This window comes from Aythya ferina (genome assembly GCF_964211825.1).
Source record: "Aythya ferina genome assembly, chromosome: 1".
In the NCBI taxonomy this organism is placed as follows: Eukaryota; Metazoa; Chordata; class Aves; order Anseriformes; family Anatidae; genus Aythya; species Aythya ferina.
In genome coordinates, this window is record NC_140296.1 from 168,336,650 (window position 1) to 168,358,013 (window position 21,364).

Sequence of the window (21,364 nt, forward strand, 5' to 3'; positions counted from 1 at the left end):
TAAGTCCCAGTAGGGAATTATTTCAGACTCTGTAACTTTGCAAAGGAGATTTCTCTTCCACATTCATTCTTTATTCTTTCCAAGAATTTACAGGAGAAAAACTGTTTCAAGTTTTTCTTCAACAGATATTACTGTTGTTCTATTTAGTCTGAAAATATTTCTGAAAGAAGTGCAAGTTTTTGAATTTCCAGTTACAGGAAAAGAACATCTAGACTTTAGCATCATTTCTTAGAAATCTGAGCGCAGTACATGACAGATCCAGAAGGACACAATAAAATTCAAAGACCAGTGAGTCCATTATGCGTCAATGCAGGTGTTCACAAACAAGAGTTAAGGATGAAGCAGGGACAAGGGAAAGTAAGCCTTCTATTATAAATGTTATATTTCTCTTAGTTAAAAGTTTGCTATGCACATTTGGGATGAAAGAGGTGGTGAGGTTTTTTTCTTCCTTCCCCCTCCATAGTATTTAACAGCACATAACATTTCTTCTTAACATATATCTTTGCAATATTTTAATTCCTGAGCTCCTGAGGAAGAGAATTAAGGATATGTGAATATGTGTCTGGAGGAACACCTGGGGAGAAGAGAAAATCTTAACTGGATTCTTTGGCGGCTTATTCTCTAGAGTTAAAAACAGGTTCTTCTTGTCTACCACTTCTCCTTCCACATAGGATACGTTTCCATTATATATAAGAAAGCAGAGTATTTTCAAACTCTACTGTGTAACACTCTGATCCCTTAAAAATAACATGAAAGAAGTGGCAGATCACCCATGGAGTCTCACTGAGTTTATTCAAGGTACAAACGTAGTGACCAGCTTCATGAGGTCTTGGGCTTTCAGAAAAGCCTCATATTCCTCAGGCTGTATGTCAACATGCCAAACCTCTTTGAATTCAGTTATATTGACATTTTTTTTTTTCAATTTTATTTTTTAAACTGCCTGGATGTTTGGGGGATGCATGCTGTGGTCATCAGGACACCTACCCTGTGGTAATCAGAACAGCAGAACTAACTCAGCTTTGTTTTCATCATACTGAAAGGCTTTTCTCCCTGTGCAAGACAGCATCAACGTGATACATGATTAGTTGTTTAATTCATCTCAGCTTCATACCTGCAAATACATACAACTGTCTTCACTCAGCAAATTCTCTCCCGTGGAGAACATCAAACACAGAACGATACTCCAGCCTAAACCAAAGTTGGCTGACAGTACCGGGAGTCTTTTCATTCAATGTGCTTTGTATTACATACTAAGAGAAAAGAGTATTTTCATGAAACACTATCTATTGATAAATCAAATATGAATCTTACCTTTAAGGAAAATAGAAACGTCTTCCAGCTGAGGCACGTTATCCTCTCTATATCCACAGTACTTAGTCAGCAGAGGAAAGTTTTTTAAATATTCACGACAAGCATGGGTGGGATAGAGTTTACTGAGTTCCCTAAATACCACCCCCCATGTCTTAATTTCTTCAGCTGTGTACTCCACTCTGGGAATGGGTTGACCACTGGAAAATAAAATTTAAAAAAACTGAATTCAAACAGCTTCTAGATAGATTCTGGATAACAAAATTTCTGTAAAAAGTATTAATTAAATAAAACTACACAGAGCTTATTTTAAAAAATATTTTAAAATAACAACTAGATGCTTCTTTCTTGAAGTTTCTTCCCTACGTTACATTGCACATATCACATATATTTCATAAGAATTGCGTTTCTTACTAAGCAATGAGATTATTTCTTAATCTTTGTATATATCATATTAGAAAGATGGATTTCTTACATAATGTGTTTGTATACCAAACTAATAGCTCTGTTTTCTGTTGATGATGCCTTTGCAATCATTAGCTGAAGATCCTAATTCAGTCTAATGTGTATACTCAGTAAGACCATCAGTAGACTTCATGCTCTATCCATTCTGTAACATGCATTATATTCACAGAGCATCATTGCCTAAAATTTTACAAAGTGAAGATTAGGCAATTATGTAGATGTTTAGAAATACTAGGATCCAATCAAAATACATATATTTACTATTTGGATTAATGTTTAAATGTGCAGGTGTGTTTGGAATCCCAAACTCATTCAGGACTGCATGACAAGTAAGCTCACCTTGGAGCCAACAGCCTAGCCAGAGGGAAACTAAGCTTCTAAATACATCACAATATTTTTCTTCTGCACAATTCCTCTGCCTCTTCCCACTTACTCAGATGCATAGAAATTGCAAAGCAGGAGCCTCCCAGGGTGCCTGCTAATCTGTCTCTGACATCCAAGATTTGCCTTAGTGGTTACAGCTAATTCAAAGCTGACTGACAGCACGGAGTGTGAAGGGCTCCCTCCAACTTGCACTGCCTTGTATTTAGCTTTAAGGAACTTCCCACAGCGTGGTCTTCACCTCACATTATGAATTCCCCCTGGAAACTTTACAATCTTTCTCTGGATTTAATGTTCACAATCCATTGTATGTAATCACAAAATCTGCTATGTCCCCAGGTGTCCTTCTCTTTTCCCAGGCCGTTATCAAGCACAGATGAGCACAGGGATTCACAGAATCCCCTTCCAGCCCCCTCAGTCCCTATCTCCCACTCCCCTGCCGCAGTGGGCACCCCCAGCTCAGTGCTGCAGTATCATTCAGTGTCCCAGACACCAGACCTGGGTGGCCAGCCCACCAAAGTGGTGCACCAGGCATGGGGAAGTCTCACTGCAGCACTGCAGAGCTGCAGCACTGTGCATTTGCCAGCAGGCTGAGTGTCCTTCCTGGACCTCACCCGGCTCACAATCCCATCTCCACCATGCCAGGTAACAAAGAACAAGCCCTCGTGTCACATGCAATTGCTGCTATGCAGTCCCTATACGCACTAAAGAAGAGCATCTGCCCTACATTTGTTTGTGGCTGTCCTCTATTGAAAACTTACTATTTAATCCCTGTGCCTTTCACTACATCAAGGTATTTTGACCACAGCAGTACCTGTCAGTTAAAGGCTACTTTGTGTGAGGCACTCACACTTGTCAAAGACTCTCTGAACATACAATGTGTTAAATCTGCTAGTTCCATTTCAGCCACGCTTTTGCAGACCTGACAAGAATTGCAATGCTTTTAGCAGAGCATTTCTCACCAGCAGAAGCTGCGTTACCTCCGTGTCCATAATACAGCAGGAATCAGCCCTCCACATCTAGCATCTGTCCTCAGCAGTACGCTCCACCAACCTTATGCTGCCTGCCAGCTGATGGAAAGCATAACAGAGCTATTCCAAATTGTACCAAGCACACCAGGAATTCTCTTTTCCTTAGACCCAACAGCTACATCAACCTCATCAACATTCTGCCCATTCAGAGCAGCAAAGCTGAAGAAATCTGGGCACCAATGAAAAAAAAAATAAATCAAGTTTCTATTTAGCGTGTCACTAGAGAGGCATAAAGAAGATCAAGGACCTGAACCTTGTTCATTGTTCACTACGAGGCTTATAACTTTGTTACTGTTTCAATTAATTCATTAGTACTGAAATAAGGTTCACTGAACATTAATTCCTTATTAAAATTTATGCCTAGGAGGGCTGGTCTTATTTCCAGATGATGGTGATGCTGCTTTACAGAGATCACAGTAGCCAGATTTGAGGGAGGACTGTGCCATTTTCACACAGCCCTGCCAAGCTCAGTTTTCTCACCCTCTTGCTTCAACAAGCAAGCCCCACCTTGCAACTCATCACCCAATAAATCGTATGAGTGTCAAGCCTGCTAAAACAGTTCTCTTGGGGCTGAGGAAGACAACTCTACAGGCTAACCTGACCTGATTTTTTTATCTCCTCTTATTAAAACAGGGTCTTTCCATTTTGCCATGGTCATGAGCTATCAACTCACATTATGAATTCTCTCTATAAACCTCATACTTTTCCTCCAGATTTAATTTTCTCAACACTTTTTCAATCCCTAATTGCAAGTCCTGTCTCAAAGGGCTAATTAGCAAGATTAACACATTTTCACTATCTTTAGGATAGAAGCTAACTGAAGGAGGGAGGAATATTTATTTTTTGGTCCATTTATTTCATACAGCTGATCTCCATTGATGTTCTCTATCAACATGTCTTTGGCTTTAACACCTAGCACCAGCAAGTAGCTGCTCCTCCAGCTTTGATTCTTAGGGTTTTTTTTTTTCCTCCCCATCCCCTACTGAGGGCTCTTTATGTTCCACCAAAGTAGAATATCTCCTGCTACAGTACAATAGCAATTCACAAAGAAAATGCCAATCAGGGATTTTCAATTCAACAGTTTTTGACAGAGCAGTTCCTTACAGCTAATTCTTTGTAGCCAAATCTTTTATTTTTTAAATATAAGAGGTTCAAGACAATGCTCTAAATTTGTCTCAGAGGGAAGCACTCCATATACCAGAACTGTCATCTATGTTACCGTGAAGCTCTCCCAACATTTCCTGCCAAAGCTGTTCTTTTTGTATAAATAAGTAAATAGTCATCAGACTGCAGGAGAGGGTGTAACGAGATTGCAATGCAGCGTCAAGACACCTAAATTAGTTTTGAATGCACCAGCATTGGTAGCAGAAATAGCTCGGCTGGAGCAGCACAGGGTCCTCATGGAGCTGATTTACCCCTCCCCAGGCTGCCTCTGCAGGGCAGACATCTGGGAGGAGAGACTGACTGCACAGCCCAGTGGATGTGGCACTTGTGAAGACAGCTGCTTTAGCAGACCTGAGGAGTATGCATGGGTTTTTACCACGTCTTAGGTAATTGCTCTAATTACTGGCCTCTCAGACATTTTTATTCTGGTGTTATTCCTGGCTAAAAAACTTTAAAGCTGCTGATAATAGCAGGAAGAGTTTGAAAACTTTTTACATGTTTGAAAATATTATTGGGATGAGGGAGTATTTCTGAGCAGCTTCGCTGAAGTACAACATCAGGTCTTCAAATAACTTCTCTTTTGGGTTGTTTGTTTTTTGTAATTTGCCTGCAGAAATGCTCATTGAGCCTTCAAAATCTAAGGAAGGAAAAGAATTCTCATTTCCTTTAGCTGTTTTTCTGGGAACGTGAAAGATTTTTCTAAAAAGACATTTCTCACTAGTTTCAGGGGGAAAAAAATCCTTGTAGCAGAAGACCAACCACTGCTCAGTGAACCAGCAGAACCTCATCAGCACTTAGGCAGCTTAGAGGGGAAGAAGGGAGGAAGATATTTCCAGCAGCTTAGCAACTGTGAAATGCAGGGCACTACCACTGCTAGCATCATGGATAAATGGAGAACTGTCCAAGTTTACTGAGACAGCTCTACAAGTGCACACCATCTGCCCTCATCCACAGGTACCTGCTTGACACTTCACACTACAGTCAATGCTAGGCAGGAATAACCAACTCTACAGCAAGAATTAGACTGGGGGAAAAATTGATCAGCTGCAAACAAACAAAAACCCTGTCTCAACTAGTATTTGAAAACTGGCTAGCTTAGGACTTACCCAGCAGAAGCCCAGTGTGCCGGATGAGTGCCACGAGCACCCAGCTAAATAAACACCACCATGGGCTGACGAAAGGGGAACCAAACACTTGGACATTTATTAGATTGGTTATGGCATAACAACAGGAATGGGACAAAAGCAAAGAAGAAACATAATTGGGAATATATAGTGACAAAGCCAAGTTAACCTTCCTGTCTCCACCCCTAGCCTTCTGCAGCCTGTGGATTAGCCCTATATTAAAATAAAAAGTAGAACCAAAATAACTTCAAAAATACTTTTCTGAATTGCTTCATGGCAGGACGTGCCTTCTGTGAAGGCAGCAAAAACTGTTGCACTTTATATCCTTTAAACAACATACATAGAAATCCCAGCGGAGAAAAATTAAAAATCTGAAAAAGTAAAATGGAAAAGAACATGAAATTAGTATGTTCTCTCCCTTGATAATGAGGGCAAACAAAACAGTATGATTAGAATTAGTACAATGCTTATGTGACAAGAAAATTGCAACGCAGTAGGTATTTGTAGGTAGCACAGAAAGTTTCCTAACTTCCAGGGATGGCAGCAAATTGAAAATACTGACTTGACAGGGAAAAAAGATCAAAAGGAGGAACCACATGGAGTGTACTTGTGTGCAGGCACCAGGTCCATTAACTACAGGGCAACCCACTGAATGAATTCTGAGAAGTTTACAGCTGTGGTGGCAAAATTCATAAAAGGCATTTTGCAGCATCCAGCATATTAAGTTCATGAAAAGAATCATAACTCCTTTTTCAGTGAAAAATCAAAATTTCAGGCTTCAACAAGTTGAGACCCTGATATCCTCCTGGCTCTATGGAAACTACTGATGTATGGGGGGAGAGGGGAAGAAATCAAGGGGGACATCTAATTCTGCTGGGCTCTTTAAAATAAAACTCTTTAAACCACAACTGTACTGTGATATGATGTCAAGGATTTTTCAGAAAACAACACAGATAAACAGCATCCAGGGTTCATAGACTCTTTCAGAGTGCACAGCACATCCAAATACTAAAGAAATTGCTTTAGCCCCTCTCCACATCAAGGTCAGGACTGTATTGGGCTCCAACTCTCTTTAGTAATCAAAAATCATTCTTGCAGTAAAAGCAAAAAGCAGTAATTCTTTGTCATGGATTCAAACATTGCTTCCTATATTGGATAGCCTGTATAAACCCAAGTTTTCCTTCCATCTCCTTTCTCTTTTTCTTCCCCCCCCCCCCCCCCCCCCATGTTATGTTTGTCACATATGGAGTATCCCGTGCAAAAACATATTCCTGCTCCTACTTCAAAAAGCTCACCCTTAAGTCAATACATAGTTTTGGGGGCTCTGAACATCCTCAGGACCTGACTCTTACGTCTTGGCAGCACTTCTGCAGGCAGTGATATGAGTTATTTAATAATTATTACTGACTAGTTTTGAGAGTTCATCCTATACCAATGGTAGGAATCAAACTGTTGTGACAAACACGACACTTATATGAAGCAGGGGAAGTGTACAGCACTCCTACTGTGTACATTTTCCTCTGGGTGCCTTTCCTGGTATGTGTAGCAGTTCTCTTCACAACAAGCACCATTTTCTTTGGTCAAAATACTGAGTAATGATTTGGCATCCAGTGACCATGGATTCAGCAGTACCTCAGTTTTTCATTAATAAAAGAGTTCCTTAAGTTTAACCAGCTATGAATAAAATGCGGAAAAGATAGCGCTCACATTTCAAATATTTTACTTGCCTATGTCTGTACTGAAAGTGCAAGAGGATTCCAAGCATCAGGTTTTTGTTTTATAGGCTACACTAGCAAAAGTTTAAAGGATGACGTTGTCATCTGCAAAACTTCATCCTACAGAATTAAGTAGAGCATGAATTCTAACTAGTCAGCAGCACAGGGAAGAATTATACCAGTACTTACTATTTATAGCTCATGGCAACATCCACGAAGTACTTTCTTCTCTGTCGATAGACATTGTCTTTAAATCCCTTAAGCGAGGAAGAAGAGAGTAATTTATAATAAAGACAGAAAATCAGCTGTAAGAATTATAAAATAAATCATTAAAGTGTTTATTTAGTACCAAATTACACTGTATTTTGATTAACACCATCTACTGGACTGTAAGAGAAGACAAGGATTTTCTTGCTTTTTCCCCCACCAAAGTCCCACGGGAGTATTTTCAAGACAGGTTTGTGCATAGTTGTCATTCATCCAAGACAGCAAAAAAGGGAAACTTTTTCCTTGTCATTTCATCTCATGCAGGTTTTCCTTAATCTGAATGGAGATCTACAGGCAGGCATCAAGCAGAATAGCTGACCTTTTCTTAATACATCTGTCATCACTAGAAGACTGAAGTGCTCAGGGTTCGTAAGTAACTCATTTTGAAGACGCTGCTTCAGCAGTTGCCATCTTAACCAACACACCAGGGACTGAACCATCAGCCTCCAACAGCAACTACATACATTGCCCCAGTTTGAGCTACAGAGGAAACACTCTACGTTGTGGACTACAGCAGGCTCTTACCTTTTGCATATTTAGCACAAAAGAGCTGTATAAAACATACACACCAGTCAGTTACAGCCCTTCAAGCTATTCAAAACTAAACCATCATTTCTTCTGTACCTATAAAAGATTTGGACGCTTCAGGTTTTTGACTACAAAAGTTATCTACTTTCAAAGCAGGACTTGTAACCTCTTGAAAATGAAAGAGAGTAAACAGCTATCTAAGCTCCATAGTTAGTAGCCCAGAAAGTGCATTTACATTTCCTCAAGTGGCATGACCTAAACAGACTGCTCCCACCACCTAGGCACAGCTGAAAAAGAAAACACCATTTTTTTCCTTACCGCTCAAATATACAAACACAAATCAACAAAAGGAATGAAAAGACAACGTCTTCTGTTTTAAAACGTCTGTATGAGAAAACTGGGAAGGTATTTTACTGCCCTATAACCAAAGCTGTGCTGCTAGGGCAGAGTGAGGGAGAATGTCAGAGGACTGCAGAAAACCTCCAAGCCTCCGCTCTCACACAGGTTAACAAAGGCCTTGTGCAACACCATTCAGGTACCGGACAATCCATTTTCTTCCTTGGCATTCATTTGGTTATTGACTTGCTGTACATACCTTATAGTGAGATTAGTTACTTCATAAACTCAAGCACATATCTGCCCTCTCTGAACCTGCATCTGTGTGGCCTGCTTTCTACAGAGCCTAGCGGTCCCCCTGCAAAATGCAACTGAAGAGTCCAGAATGACACATTATAATGACACTGCCTACTGACAAGCTTTTTGATAGACAAAAATTTGCTGAAATTTTGGGGAATATCCTTGTCTGCTTAATACCTTCTGACATTAGCATTATGTTACTCAGCTATAGACCATTCAACAGACAAAATGGGATGGATGACAGCACAGGTGACTTAAAGGTCCATCACGTGCAGTGAAATCGAGACTGAAACCATTAGCCAGTTTGGAGTTGATAAGTATCTAAAGTGGTGCTATGCTGGTTCCATAACGAGGTAATTCTCTTTGGTCCTCTGGCACGTACATACCAGCATGAAGGCACAGAGCAGGCACCAGAACTAGCATCCGAAAGGCCAGTCACAGATTTTAGGATTTTTTCCCCCACCTCTAATACCTTGTGTGCTGCATAAGCTAACAAATGGTGTGTAAATTATGTTTATAAGAGTTCCCCCAAGTGTAAAATATATATTCATATAATGCAAATGTCTTTTTTCATTGTCTGTAAAAGGGAATGCAGATTTTCAGCAAAGCACTCAAGAATTTAATGAAGGCACCTGCTCAGAACATAAAACACTATCAAATGGCCCGTCACAATCATCAACTCAAGCCTAGAATGAGTTGCCATTATTAAGGCCTCTGTTTGAACCAAATTACTGTTAATGGCTGAAGGCAATCAACAGATTTTTCTGTTCTGAGAACACAGTAGGTAAATCCTAGCTTGTCATCAAGAAGTAAGTGGCAGAAATCAGGACCCAGGAACATTCTCCCTAACTGTAGACCCACAGAGCAGGAATGGTTCATGCTCTGCAGGGGTGGCTGGAAACCAAGCAAGGTGCTGATGCTTATCGTGGCTGATAGGCAAGTGACATGAGGGACAGGGAAGTGAGACTGCCAGGGGACATGGTGATGATGCCAGTTTAATCGTGCATGTCTGCACCCAAGACCCTGCCACAGCACAGTGGCTGTAAGAGCTGTGGAGCAGCCAGAGCAGGAGGCAGTGGTCTGACTGCCACTTGTGTGCTGCACAGAGTCCTAAACACCGGGTCACCAGGACTGCCTGCCCCTCCTCAGCCAAGGCAGAGGCCAGGGAAGAGCCCGGACAGGCACTGTAACACCACGGTATGGCACAGATGGATCTTTGGAGTTCCCTACACTGAATTTATGTGAACGCATTTAAAAAACAGCCTGCACACTACCGATGAAAAATATACATGACAAAAAGCAAAGGAGACTATTGCCTACAGCTAGTTTTTAATCTGGATATATAACAAGACAGTCTTAATGTGGTCAGGTATTTTAGTTCATTACTTCCCTTCAGCTGGAAGTTGAAGTTTCCTACAATATCAGTTGAACCCATCCTTTTTTTTTTTATAAATGGTTGAAAAAAGCATTTTGAGTAGGAACAAATAGAAGTAGTTGCCACCAGTAATGCTGAGCCAAGGTGTGCAAAAGGTAGAAACTGATTTGAAACAAGTGAAAAAACTTCCAACACTAATGCCTGATATCATCTGGCATTTAAAGACTCTGAGGTTACGAATTTATGGATATATTCCAAAAATATATATATATTTTTTTTGCCTCTTGAATTGAGGATTTGGTACTACTGCAGATAATGCTTATGTGAAATGCAAGCTTTTGTCTCCTGTCACTGAAGTCAGGAAACAATGCGAAGCACCTTCCCACCTGCCACATCCATGCAGAGACAGGAACATGTGGCTCTGTTCTATTTTGTAATTATCTTCTGAGTGGCCAGGATGTCTTTCTCCATACTTCTTTCTTCTCTGACACCTAGGTTAATATCAGTTCTTATCTAAGAGCCACTTGTGGCAGAACCTAAGGTCACATTGATCTAAACTCCCCAGTTTGTCTGAAAGCTTCTATCAACCAGCTAATTAAAAAATAAGTGAAGGCAGGACAAAAGGGAACAAAGTTGTTCAAGAGTAAGTTTTCAGGGGGACTTCCTTTTTGCATGTCCAGCTACAGAAAAGTAGAATTGATTCATTGAAGAGAACTAAATCATCACCTTCTGAGAATTCGGAAAAGTACTCAAAATCAGCAGTCAACATGCTTTTTATTTGACTGGCAAACAACCTGAACATGTTATCTACAATACAATTTTTGTTACACTTACAGGGTGATCTGCATCGAGCTCAGATCCATACATCAAAACTCTCTGTGAGCATTTGTCTAATTCAGATATCTTCCTGGGGAACCAAGGGACACAGTCAAGATCTGCAGAAGACAGAATGCAAGTTGAATGTATTGAGTATGAGATTGAGATACATGTCCAAAAAGTTTGTCAGCGTCTAAAGCGAGTGAAATGAAGGAGCCTTGCCTTCCTCATCAGTCCAGATGTTTTCTGGTGGATTGAGAGACACGATATTAGTTTGAAACTTGAGCAGCTGGATTAGTTCATTAAATTCTTTTTTACTGCAGTCACAGTCCACAAAAATTTCCACCTCTGAGTTCCTCCTCTTTGATTTTCGTGATTCAATATGAACCATACTGACATGTTTCTCCTGTGGAAAGACGAAAAAATGGATTAAGAATAAACATATCAGTTAGAATGGTAATATTGACAGCATGTTCTTCAGGGAAGATTTTTTGAATTTTAGATGAAGGTCCCCTCTGGTACAGCCAGCTAGCTATTTCTGCTTTTCTACCTCTGGACTTACATAGTAGGTAATTCTTTCACTGGCACACTCTATAAGGAATGCATATAGTGCATCTCCTTAGCCAACTCATTCATCTAACGCATTCACAGAAGGAAAAGCTTCCATCTGCTGAGGGGTTTGAATCTGCTATTTGTAGACTGGTTACAAAGCCAAGTGGGATCATTTTGATGATCTATTCCTGAGTAACACAGGCCACAGGACTCCCCTGCATGTTTCCAGCTGGCACAGCGCTAACAGTTTTAGACACTCTCTTCAGAAGTAAGAAGAGTGGTTTTGATATACCCTGGGTTGAGAAGACTTACAGCCTAAGACTTGCATCACACTGCTCTGCTTTAATTATCCTCAGACACACCTCCAAGTCCTCTCAGTTTATTAATGAGGTAAGCAGACTACATCAAGTACCAGCAGCCTGACTGAAAACCACCAATTGCATGGGGATCTATACAGGAACCAACACTTTACAATTTATGTTCAAGTTAGACACAAAGCCTTGACCCTGCAAGCACTTAAAGGTGCACGTAAATTTATGACCAAACATTGTCCTGCAGCAAGGCTGCCATCACCATCTGACTTCAGGCATATAACTTAGGTGCTGAACTGCTCTCTGAAAGTGCTTTCTTTCATCACAGTCTGTACAGAGAACTTCAAACCTAATTTACGGTATTGAGAATCACACTTTAGAAATCTAAAGTGAATGGTGTGAACATCAACATCACTGTTAAACTTTGTTCCAGAAAACTCTTTGTGAGTCCAAAATGCTTTGCTGAATGATCCATAAAATTTGAAGTTACACTCTGCAGAATTCAATAAAAGTAACTGCACTCCCCGGTGCATTAATTTACACCAACAAACACCTGACCTTCCTCAGTCTGGTCCACAGAATGACTTTACCTGGAAGAGCCGGAGAGCTTTCACCAACCCGCCAACTTCATTCTTCAAGGAAAACACCACAGCTGTCTTTCCACCTTCAGAAGCCGATTCACCTTTCCCATTTCCCTTATTCCCTTTCTTTTCCTCGTTCTTCCCAGAACTTGATCTGTTCAGCTACAGATAGATAAAGAACATCACTTCAGATGTAAAAGGGCATTTCCCAAAATTAAGTCTGTTTACATGAAGAGAAATATTTGTTAGAAAAACAACTGAATGGAACCCATCCAGACTTAAAGGTTAATTCATTCACTTGAAACTAGAATCACAAGTCAAAAGCATCTGTTAGAGATGATTATGTAAGAGTTCAATTCTTAAAAAGAGGAAAGGCAAAGCATATGAAAGTATAGGATACAGGTATAATTATACTATTAGGGCAATGCTATCAGTAATAAACAAATTGAGTAGAGATGGTCAGAATTACTGCAAAACCACTACTTGTGGTGATGCTACTGTAATTTGTAGGAGTCAATTTATGCTGATTTACACTGGCCTGTATTTTTGTACTATCCATTGTCAGAGTCCAATACTCTGACCAGCTGCTTTCAGATATTCCATAGGTGGCAAGTGTAACATTTAATACCAAATTTAAATATCTGAAGATATCTGATGTCACCCCAGAGCTCTGATTTATCAGAGTGATGTGCAATGTACTGAAGACACAACACAAAGGTAGGCTACACTTAGCAAAACACAGCAGAGGCAACCCACAGTTCAGCCACAGGACCAATGCGATTTGCATGACTGGTCTCTGTGCTATGCTCACTGCCACACCACTGCACAACCAGAAATCCCAGGAAGGGATATGAGCGTCACAGCCAGTTCAAGCCCACCAATCTCTGAAATCCTCCTGTTCATTGCTCAGTTTCTGTACCCCACACTGGGCTGAGCCGTGCATTCACTCACCTCCTACAGCTCTGGGACTCCAGGAGACATTCACACTCCTCTAATGAACTCAGGGAGAAACATTTACACCACCAGCTGATCCACTTCACTGCTGACAGCTGTTCACCTAAACTCCCCTCTGTGTTGAGACGAAATCAGCTTCTTTGCAGCTGCTGTGGCCAGAGGCACCCCACAGGATACCCTGAGCTTCACCAGGGTATCCTCCTGCCCACCACCACTGAGCCTCCCTCCCTCATAGGTAGGGGTTTAGTGGTCAGTCATGGGCATAACATAATTGTTATACTGTGAATGTAATCTGTTGATGTGGCTATGTAAGGTCATTTTTCCCAAGGAAATAAAACCCCTGTTGGTTATACATATGAGGACAGACACACAAGCTGAGACTGCACCTCCCACAAGTGAACCAGCTGAGGAACTCCTAAAAATAGAGGAAATTACATCATCCTTGGCCACTCTTACAACCTTCTCTTAATTTCAGGGGTAAAAACTTTGCTTTAAGCCATATTTCGTCCCATAGCTTCAAAAAAAGTTTATGGAATTATATTTTGTCAAGACGCAAACTGTACAGTGAGTCAGACTTTGTAGACAATTTTAATAACACTGACTACAATTTTCAAAAAACAGTCTGCATTTTCCAATATCCATTGTCATGATTCCTGAAAAATGACATCCCCAGTGAGGAGGTAAGTGGTTTTTGAATAACAGCATCACCTGTAATATGAAGACTGAATTTCTATGATCACTTTTTTCTTTAGATTCATATACAGGTATTCCCTAATTATTAATGGATTAAATTGTTCTTTGGTAAATTGTAGAGCAGCAATAAACATAAAACAGACACAAAAATAGGTGGAGTTTTTTAAACAGGTCTCAACAGATTCTTAAAGCCAAGATAAATCTCTATTCTTGTTTTTTTTGCCTTTCATGTGGGACTGTAAAGGCAGGTTATCCCACCTGCATAATGTCTGTAGACCCATGACAATGGGCTTCAGCAAAGTCTCCTCATGCTTCTAAGAGATTTCAGAAGTTTTCATCGAATGCTCCATGACCCAGGAAAAAAGTCAGTAAGCTTTAGTCTAATTCCTCTTCAAATTGGATTATTTAAGATAGCTTTCTTAGAAATAGATATCACTGACAGATGAGGTATTTGCATCACATCCATCTCAATGCATCCACACGGTTCATGTCAAACTGGAATATCTCCCTCTGCTGAATGAGACCACAGCTCTCAAGTCAGCTCTCACTGGACATTCTGAAGAACACACTGAATTAAGAAGAGGGGTAGTTGAAACATCTTCTTACCAAAAGCTACTCTTTAAAACAGTACAAGTTAAAGAGCCCACACTCTTTTCAGAGCATGCTGAAGAGTTTGGTCTCTTCTCATCCTTTATTAGATCACACACAAACTGGAAAAGTAATTCTGCATATGAAACGGCATACGTAGGATTTTAAACATTTACCTTTCAGTAACTGAGCTTATATGAATCTGCTTGGTAGTAGGGTTGCTTAGGAAAAGGTCACTTTGGCTTTAACTTCAATATATTTGGGATTAACTTAATGGGTTTTTGGGATTTGGCTGAGGAATTTTCACACCTATCAAGAACACAACCTCCACACAAAGTGTCAAAGAGACAAAGATACTATTTAGATGGCATCCATGCTTTTCCACTGTATGCTGCTTTCTGGAAGCTCCGTACAGAGGATCATGCAGTACCATCGTTTCCTCCAGGAAACAACAGCACTTGGCACCTTCCAAGACTGTCCCAGGTTCACCAACACTTGCAAGCAAGCTTTACCTGAAGCGATGACTGAAAGCCTCTCTCAGGCATAGAAAAACTAGATTAGCTTAATTGTTATCAATCTAGTAGGGGGCTGTGTTACTGCCAGAACTCAAATCTTATCAGCCATGCTTATTAATACACTTTATAATTAAATAATGATTAGCAGATCAACTTCCCTAATGAAGACAAATTCTCTGGAGCAAGCGCAAGTGCTCAAGAATGAAAGAGCGACCTACAGCAGAACGCAGTGAAGTAACTCAGATATAAAAACTGTGAAATGAGTTTATCACAGTTCATTCGATATTGCCAACAGAAATAAAGCATGTACGAGAAAGAGCATTTCATGTTTTACTATAAGGACTGGTCCACAACTGGCACAAACTGGTGCACTCTGTCGGCTCTACTCAAATTATCAGAGCCTCCATGCACTGTGGATTTGGCATAAGGTATTATATGGGTAACCTTAAATATCTAATGCATTCATAGCGGATTACATTGTTAGCACCATTAACACTCTCTGTTATTATTAATAAAGCAAACCTGCTCAAATCTCTTTACCTGTAAGCACACAGAAGCGTGTCCCGTGCTCGGGATCACCCAGGCACCTGTCGCACCCGCTCGGGATGGAGGTGCCAGCAGCAGGCATGCACTCACACGAGATGCTACTATGGAAGTGTTTAAACACCACGCTAGGAGGCTTACAGGTGCTTTAACACGGTGGGTGCTGCGGGTACAGCACAGAGCCAGCGGGAGCACCGCCGGGCTGTCAAACCCCAGCACTCACCCACACCTGAGCCGGACCCCGGCGCCTTGCAGCGGAGCGGGGAGGTTTGAGGCTCCAGCAAAACTTTTGCCGTGGCTTGAAGCTGCTTCCAAAGCAGCGCTGGTTTAACCCCAAAGCGGCTGCCTGCCCGCGCAGCGCCGACCCCCGGGAGCACCGGGGTGCCCGTGCAGCACGGCTCCCATCCCTCTCTCCCTCTATCTTTCCCGAGCCGGGACCGAGCCGAGCCGGGCTCCCCCTCGGCACCCCCGCTCCCAGCCCCGGCACTTACGGCGAGGCCGGCGGGGCGCTCCTCCGGCAGGGCCGAGTCGAGCGAGAAGCCCCTGCGCGCCCAGTACTTGCTGGAGAACATCATCATGGCGGGCTGCATGGGGCCGGCCGGGCGGGGGCAGCGCCGCGCTCTCAGCCTCGCCCGCGGCGCCTCCTTTTATCCGCCCCCGCCGACACCGGCGGAAACCCGGCATGGGGCGACCCGGCGCCGGCTGACGGGAACCGGGGGCAGGAGGGCGCCCACGGCCTCCGCTGACCGCAGCCCCCAGGGCAGAGCCCAGCCCGAGCCCCCTCGGGACCCCCTCAGGAGCCGCCACCCAGCAGGGTCCCGCTGTGGGGAGGCTCCCCAGGGCTGCGGGTTCGGCTCCTCACCCCTCAAGGCGAGGGGCTGGGGCACCGAAAGAGGCAGCAGGAGGTCACCTGGCCCAGCAGGGCCAGCTGTAGCATTAATTGTTTAATTAGAACACCTTCGTGTGGATTCTGACTCCGTGTGCTTATTGGCGGGGTGCACTGTGCACGAGCCTATGGATAACAGTTTGGGCAAGGAGACATCACTCTGAACCCAACTGGAGAACCTAAAAACCTGTCTCTGGAGCCCAAACTGCAGCTGTGGGTGCCAACAGGCATTGGCTACAAGCCAGAGCCACCAGGGTCCCTGTGGGTGGCTCTGGGGAGCAATGGGCAAGTGGTGGCCCTGGGGGGACATGGGGACAGCAGGCCTCACTCAGCACATGCCAAGAAAAAGTAGCGGCTGAGTTTCTGCAAGGAAAAGTTGTATGGAAGTATTTTCACATTGACTTTGATGTGAGGAATTCTTTGATGTAGGAACTCATCTCTCCCCGTTTTATAAAAATGTAGGTTGGTTCTGAAAGGAAGCATTAAGGGATAAGAGATATATCTTATAATGAAAGACTTAACAAACCTTCTACATTAAAGGATGATTGATGACTTGCAAAGAGTATTTCCACTGAAAGAGAATGCTTAATTGGAGAAAGCTTTTTAATCAAGGCAGCAATGGCCGTGGTTTCTACCTGAGCTACATAAGGGCCAGACTCTGATCGTACGACTCTCTTATAACCACAACATCAATAAGGCAATTAATCATCTATGAAGGTAGAAACAATCCTGTATGGCTCCTGGAGGTCTGTTTGTATATTAGACAACTTCACTTGTCTCTGAATTGCTCATGTCTCAAGGGTGAAGAATTTTTTTCTAAAGAATTTGTTTCCTACTTAATTTCAGACTAGTATAAGCTCAGAAATTGTAAATGAGCAGAAAGTAATTGCTCAAACAATAATTTGACTGCATTGTTAAGGTAATGTCTCCGTCTCTCAAGCCTACTTGGGAAATTGTGTTAGGATTCTGTATTTCTCTTACACTAACATACTCAAGTCGAATACTCATTTTGTCACTTACTCTCGTCACTTTCTCTTCCTATTATTTTCTTCCTCACTTCTCCCGTTTTCTAGAACTTTTCTATTAGCTACCTTGAACAGGTTATCTTACACAGTGTAGAACTGAACACCACAACTGGATCAGGAGCATTATTTCATTAAGGTTTGTTCAAATACATACAGTTTTCTCTGTTCTAAAGCATCGGTCAGGGGAAATGACTGCTGTGTCCTTCTGCAAGTCTGCAGTGCTTTTCCCTGCAGTATCCCCAAACAGGAGCAGCCTAGCTGAATGTGACAGCTAGTACCATATAGCCTTAACTGTTATATGTAAAGATAACATACATCGAGAAGAAAAAGTTAAAATTGGAGCCACTGATCTGAAATACTGAACAAGGAGATACACAAGTAAAGTGGCAGAAAGTCTTAGCACCCGTGGTGCTAAGTTTCATGTCACATCTAATGCTCAGCTGTTGCTTGCCTCACTTTACAAAGTCAATGTCTCTGGCTCTAGCCTCAGCATCTTATACCTAGTGTTTGAGACTGTGAGTACAATGGAATCTTATCATTTACTACAATTAACAGAAACCAGCAAAAGCTTCAAGTCCAAACTGGCCCCTGTCAGACAGATGACCCCTTTCTTAAAAGGAAAGGTCATGACTGATGTTCAGGACTGGGATGCTTTTGCAGCTGCCTCAGTTTTCACACAAGGTCTGAAGCAAGCACTTTTAGCCTCACTTTTCCAGAGTTTCCCATGTGTAAAATGTAATAATGATCCTTTCTTCTGCTTGACGACAAGCTTGTAATTATATTTGGTTCCCCTACTTGCTTCTGTAATGCAAACCAATCATTTTCATTATGCTAACTCACAAAGTTTTACTTTGCTTTCCCAGCTGGGGAAAGCATGTCTACATGTGTTAGTTCAGCCTTATATCCAAAGTTACCAAGAGATATTCTCTGTCATGTTTATTCAGTATTTTTAATAACGGGAAAGTGAATCAGAGTGTTTAGACTTTGATATTCCTGTCCACTATGCGTGAGATACCTGGACACAGTTCCTGCAGTTGAACAATTTACGGGAGCAAGATTGCTTAGCACTCTCCAAATGCTCCAGTGACAAAAACAAGCTCTACTCGAGGCTTTTCTCCTATCAGTGTGACAGAGCATGATTTTATCTGCTGCTAGATGCTAGTTGTGCAGCTGGGACACCATACAAATCAGGGGTGACCCCACTACCCAGTAGCCTTGCTATCTATCACAGCTCTGTTTGGTGACTAGAGGCTGGCAAAGATTTTCTGTCTCTTGTAACCTCTTCAGGATGACTCATGAATGCAAACCAAACAAAGCTACTTTATGTCGCCATGGACTGTATAACAGGCAGGGACTACTGAATGATTCAACTCTTTTAACAATGCTGCCTGCCCATGAGTCCCACAAACAGATTGCCTATCCCCAGAGAGGAAATTATTCTTTTGTAACTTCTGTTTTGTAGGTGGATTTTTCCATATCAATGCCAGAATGAAGGACACATATTTATGGACAGAAAACATTTCTTTTTTTTCCTAGCTGCAGTACAACAAACAGTACATGGCTCTGGGAATACTGCTAAACTACAGATTTTGTTTAGAGCTTCTAATAGCACTAAGGAGATTTTAATCAAAAACAGCTTTTGGGAAAAGATATCTACCAAGTGATAGACTGACTAGGAAGGTCTGGAAGTACAGATGGTAAATTTTGATGCAGGTTTTAGAAGAAAACAATGAAATGGAAGGCTCTCATAGACTTGAACTAACAGAGAGGAACCAGTTGAAAATGCTATGCAAAATATAAACTGTGTGACAGTGAACATAAAATGAATTCATGATCTTCAGCAGAAGGAGGGTTAGAGAAGAAAGCAGAGATTGACAATTTCAGATCTAAAAAATAAATAAATAAAAATCAATAAAAACTTCAATAATTCAGAGTTATTACAGCTTCTGAAGGGATGAAACCCAGTGCAGAAAGACAACCTTTTCCTTCCGGTACTGGCTTTGGCTAGGATAGAATTAATTTTCTTCCTAGTCACTCATATGGTGCCATGTTATGGATTTGTAACCAAAACAGTGCTGATAACACACCAATGTTTTAGCTATTGCTGAAGGATGCTTACGCAGTATCAAGGTCCTTTCTGCTCATGCTGCCCCATCAGTGAGTAGGCTGGAGTGCACAAGAAGCTGGGAGGAGACACAGCCAGAACAGCTGACCCCAACTGACCAAAGGAATGTCCTATACAATACAAAGTCATGCTCAGAAATAAAAGCAAGGGAAAAGAGGAGAAAGGTGAGACATACAGAGTTACAGCATTTGTCCTCCCAAGTACTTATGCACAACAAAGCCCTACTTTCCTGGAAATAGCCTGCCAATGCAAAGTAGTGAATGAATTCCTCATTTGCTTTGTGCACACAGCTGTTGCTTTACCTTATAAACTGCCTTTACCGTGACCTAAGAGTTTTCCTTTACCCTTCAGATTCTCCCCTTGTCCCACTGGAGTGGTATGAGCAAGCAGCTGAGTGGGGCTTAGCTCCCTATTGAGGTTAACCTGCAACACTCACTTAAGGAAAAAGTTAAAGTTTCACTGGGACACTACTTCACTGCAGAGGAAGTGGGGTCTTCTACTATACTTTTACTACTAGTATCATAAGTCATTAGTTTCATTACCCTCAACTCAAAAAAAAGTAACTTACACAAGATGAAAACTAGGGCTGAGCTTCTACATACAAACACCGTAACACGTAGACAAAAGGTGTAGTACAATATTCACAGCAATTAGTATAGGACATCAAAAGATTGCTTTTCACTTTTCTATAAATACAGCAGCAGTCAGAAAATAATGAAACTATTAGTCCACTACAAGGAAAACACAAGACAGAAAAGAAACTTTTAAAAAACCTAAGTATTTAATGTTTTTTTTTTGTTTTAAAATATGCTTTGAATCTACTGTGACTGGAGGGCTATCATAATTAATGGCAGGGACAGATAGATAAGCTCTCAGCTTTTCACAGGATAAAATTTATTGGAGAATAGTTGGGTTAAATCTGATCTTAGGAAATAACATGGTGCAGAAACTATGCTAACAGAGTAGGCTCGTTAAATCTCAGCCATCAATAATTATTTTGATAGCTCAGAGGATGGACACATGAAAAAATACTTAAACGATGCCTATCTTTGAAAAGATATAGGGGGAGGAAGGGCTGAAGAGTTCTGGACCAGCCTGATTTAATTCTGGGGGGAAAACAGTAGTAGCAAAATTATTTGTAAGAACCTAAAAGATAACAGATGATTAAACAGTCAAGATGGATTTGCTGAGAACAAATCGAGTCGAGTAAATCTCATTTCCTCCTATGCCAGTCCTGTGGACCAAGGCAAAACAACTCACATCATCAATCTTGATGGTTGTGAAGCTTTTGCCATAGTCTCTCATAACACTCTCACAAGACAGATAAGGAAAAGTGCAGATGAAACTAAGAGATTGGACAAAAGAGTGGGTTCAGTGTTAAATGGAAGGGTTGTAGAAAACAGGAGAGCCACAAGTACCCACCCTCACTCCTATACTAATTAAGAACAGGCCAAAGGACCACACAGTGACCACCTTTGAGTTTTCAGATTGTATTTAACTCAGAGATGCTCAACAGTTACAAAATCTAAATAGATCTTGGGTGGGTGATGGTGGCAAGCTGCTTACAGACAAGCCACACAGTTACAAGAGAAAGCAGAGCTCATATCCAGGGAGTCAGAGGCTACAGAAAATCACCAGCTGAAAGTGATCATTCAGTCTACCCTGAAAATACAAACACCTGAAACGTGTTTGGGTAATAGCCTGCAAGATTTACAGTTATCCTCCAGTCCTCTTCAATACAGGTGATCTCACCCAGGCGACTTTAGCCAGTTTACATCCCG

General features: G+C 41.6%; 1 protein-coding gene across 1 annotated transcript in view; it reads right to left on the minus strand.

The window, feature by feature from the left end:
- TPH2 (tryptophan hydroxylase 2) overlaps positions 1-16,226 on the minus strand; it is a 50,347-nt gene extending 34,121 nt beyond the window's left edge. The window contains exons 1-6 of the mRNA XM_084500313.1: positions 16,039-16,226; positions 12,264-12,416; positions 11,033-11,216; positions 10,829-10,929; positions 7,378-7,445; positions 1,312-1,508 (exon numbers count right to left, since the gene is read on the minus strand). Coding sequence (XP_084356439.1) covers positions 1,312-1,508; positions 7,378-7,445; positions 10,829-10,929; positions 11,033-11,216; positions 12,264-12,416; positions 16,039-16,137 — 802 coding nt within the window. The 5' untranslated portion in view covers positions 16,138-16,226. The remainder of the gene's footprint in view (positions 1-1,311; positions 1,509-7,377; positions 7,446-10,828; positions 10,930-11,032; positions 11,217-12,263; positions 12,417-16,038) is intronic.
- Positions 16,227-21,364: the final 5,138 nt, after the last annotated feature.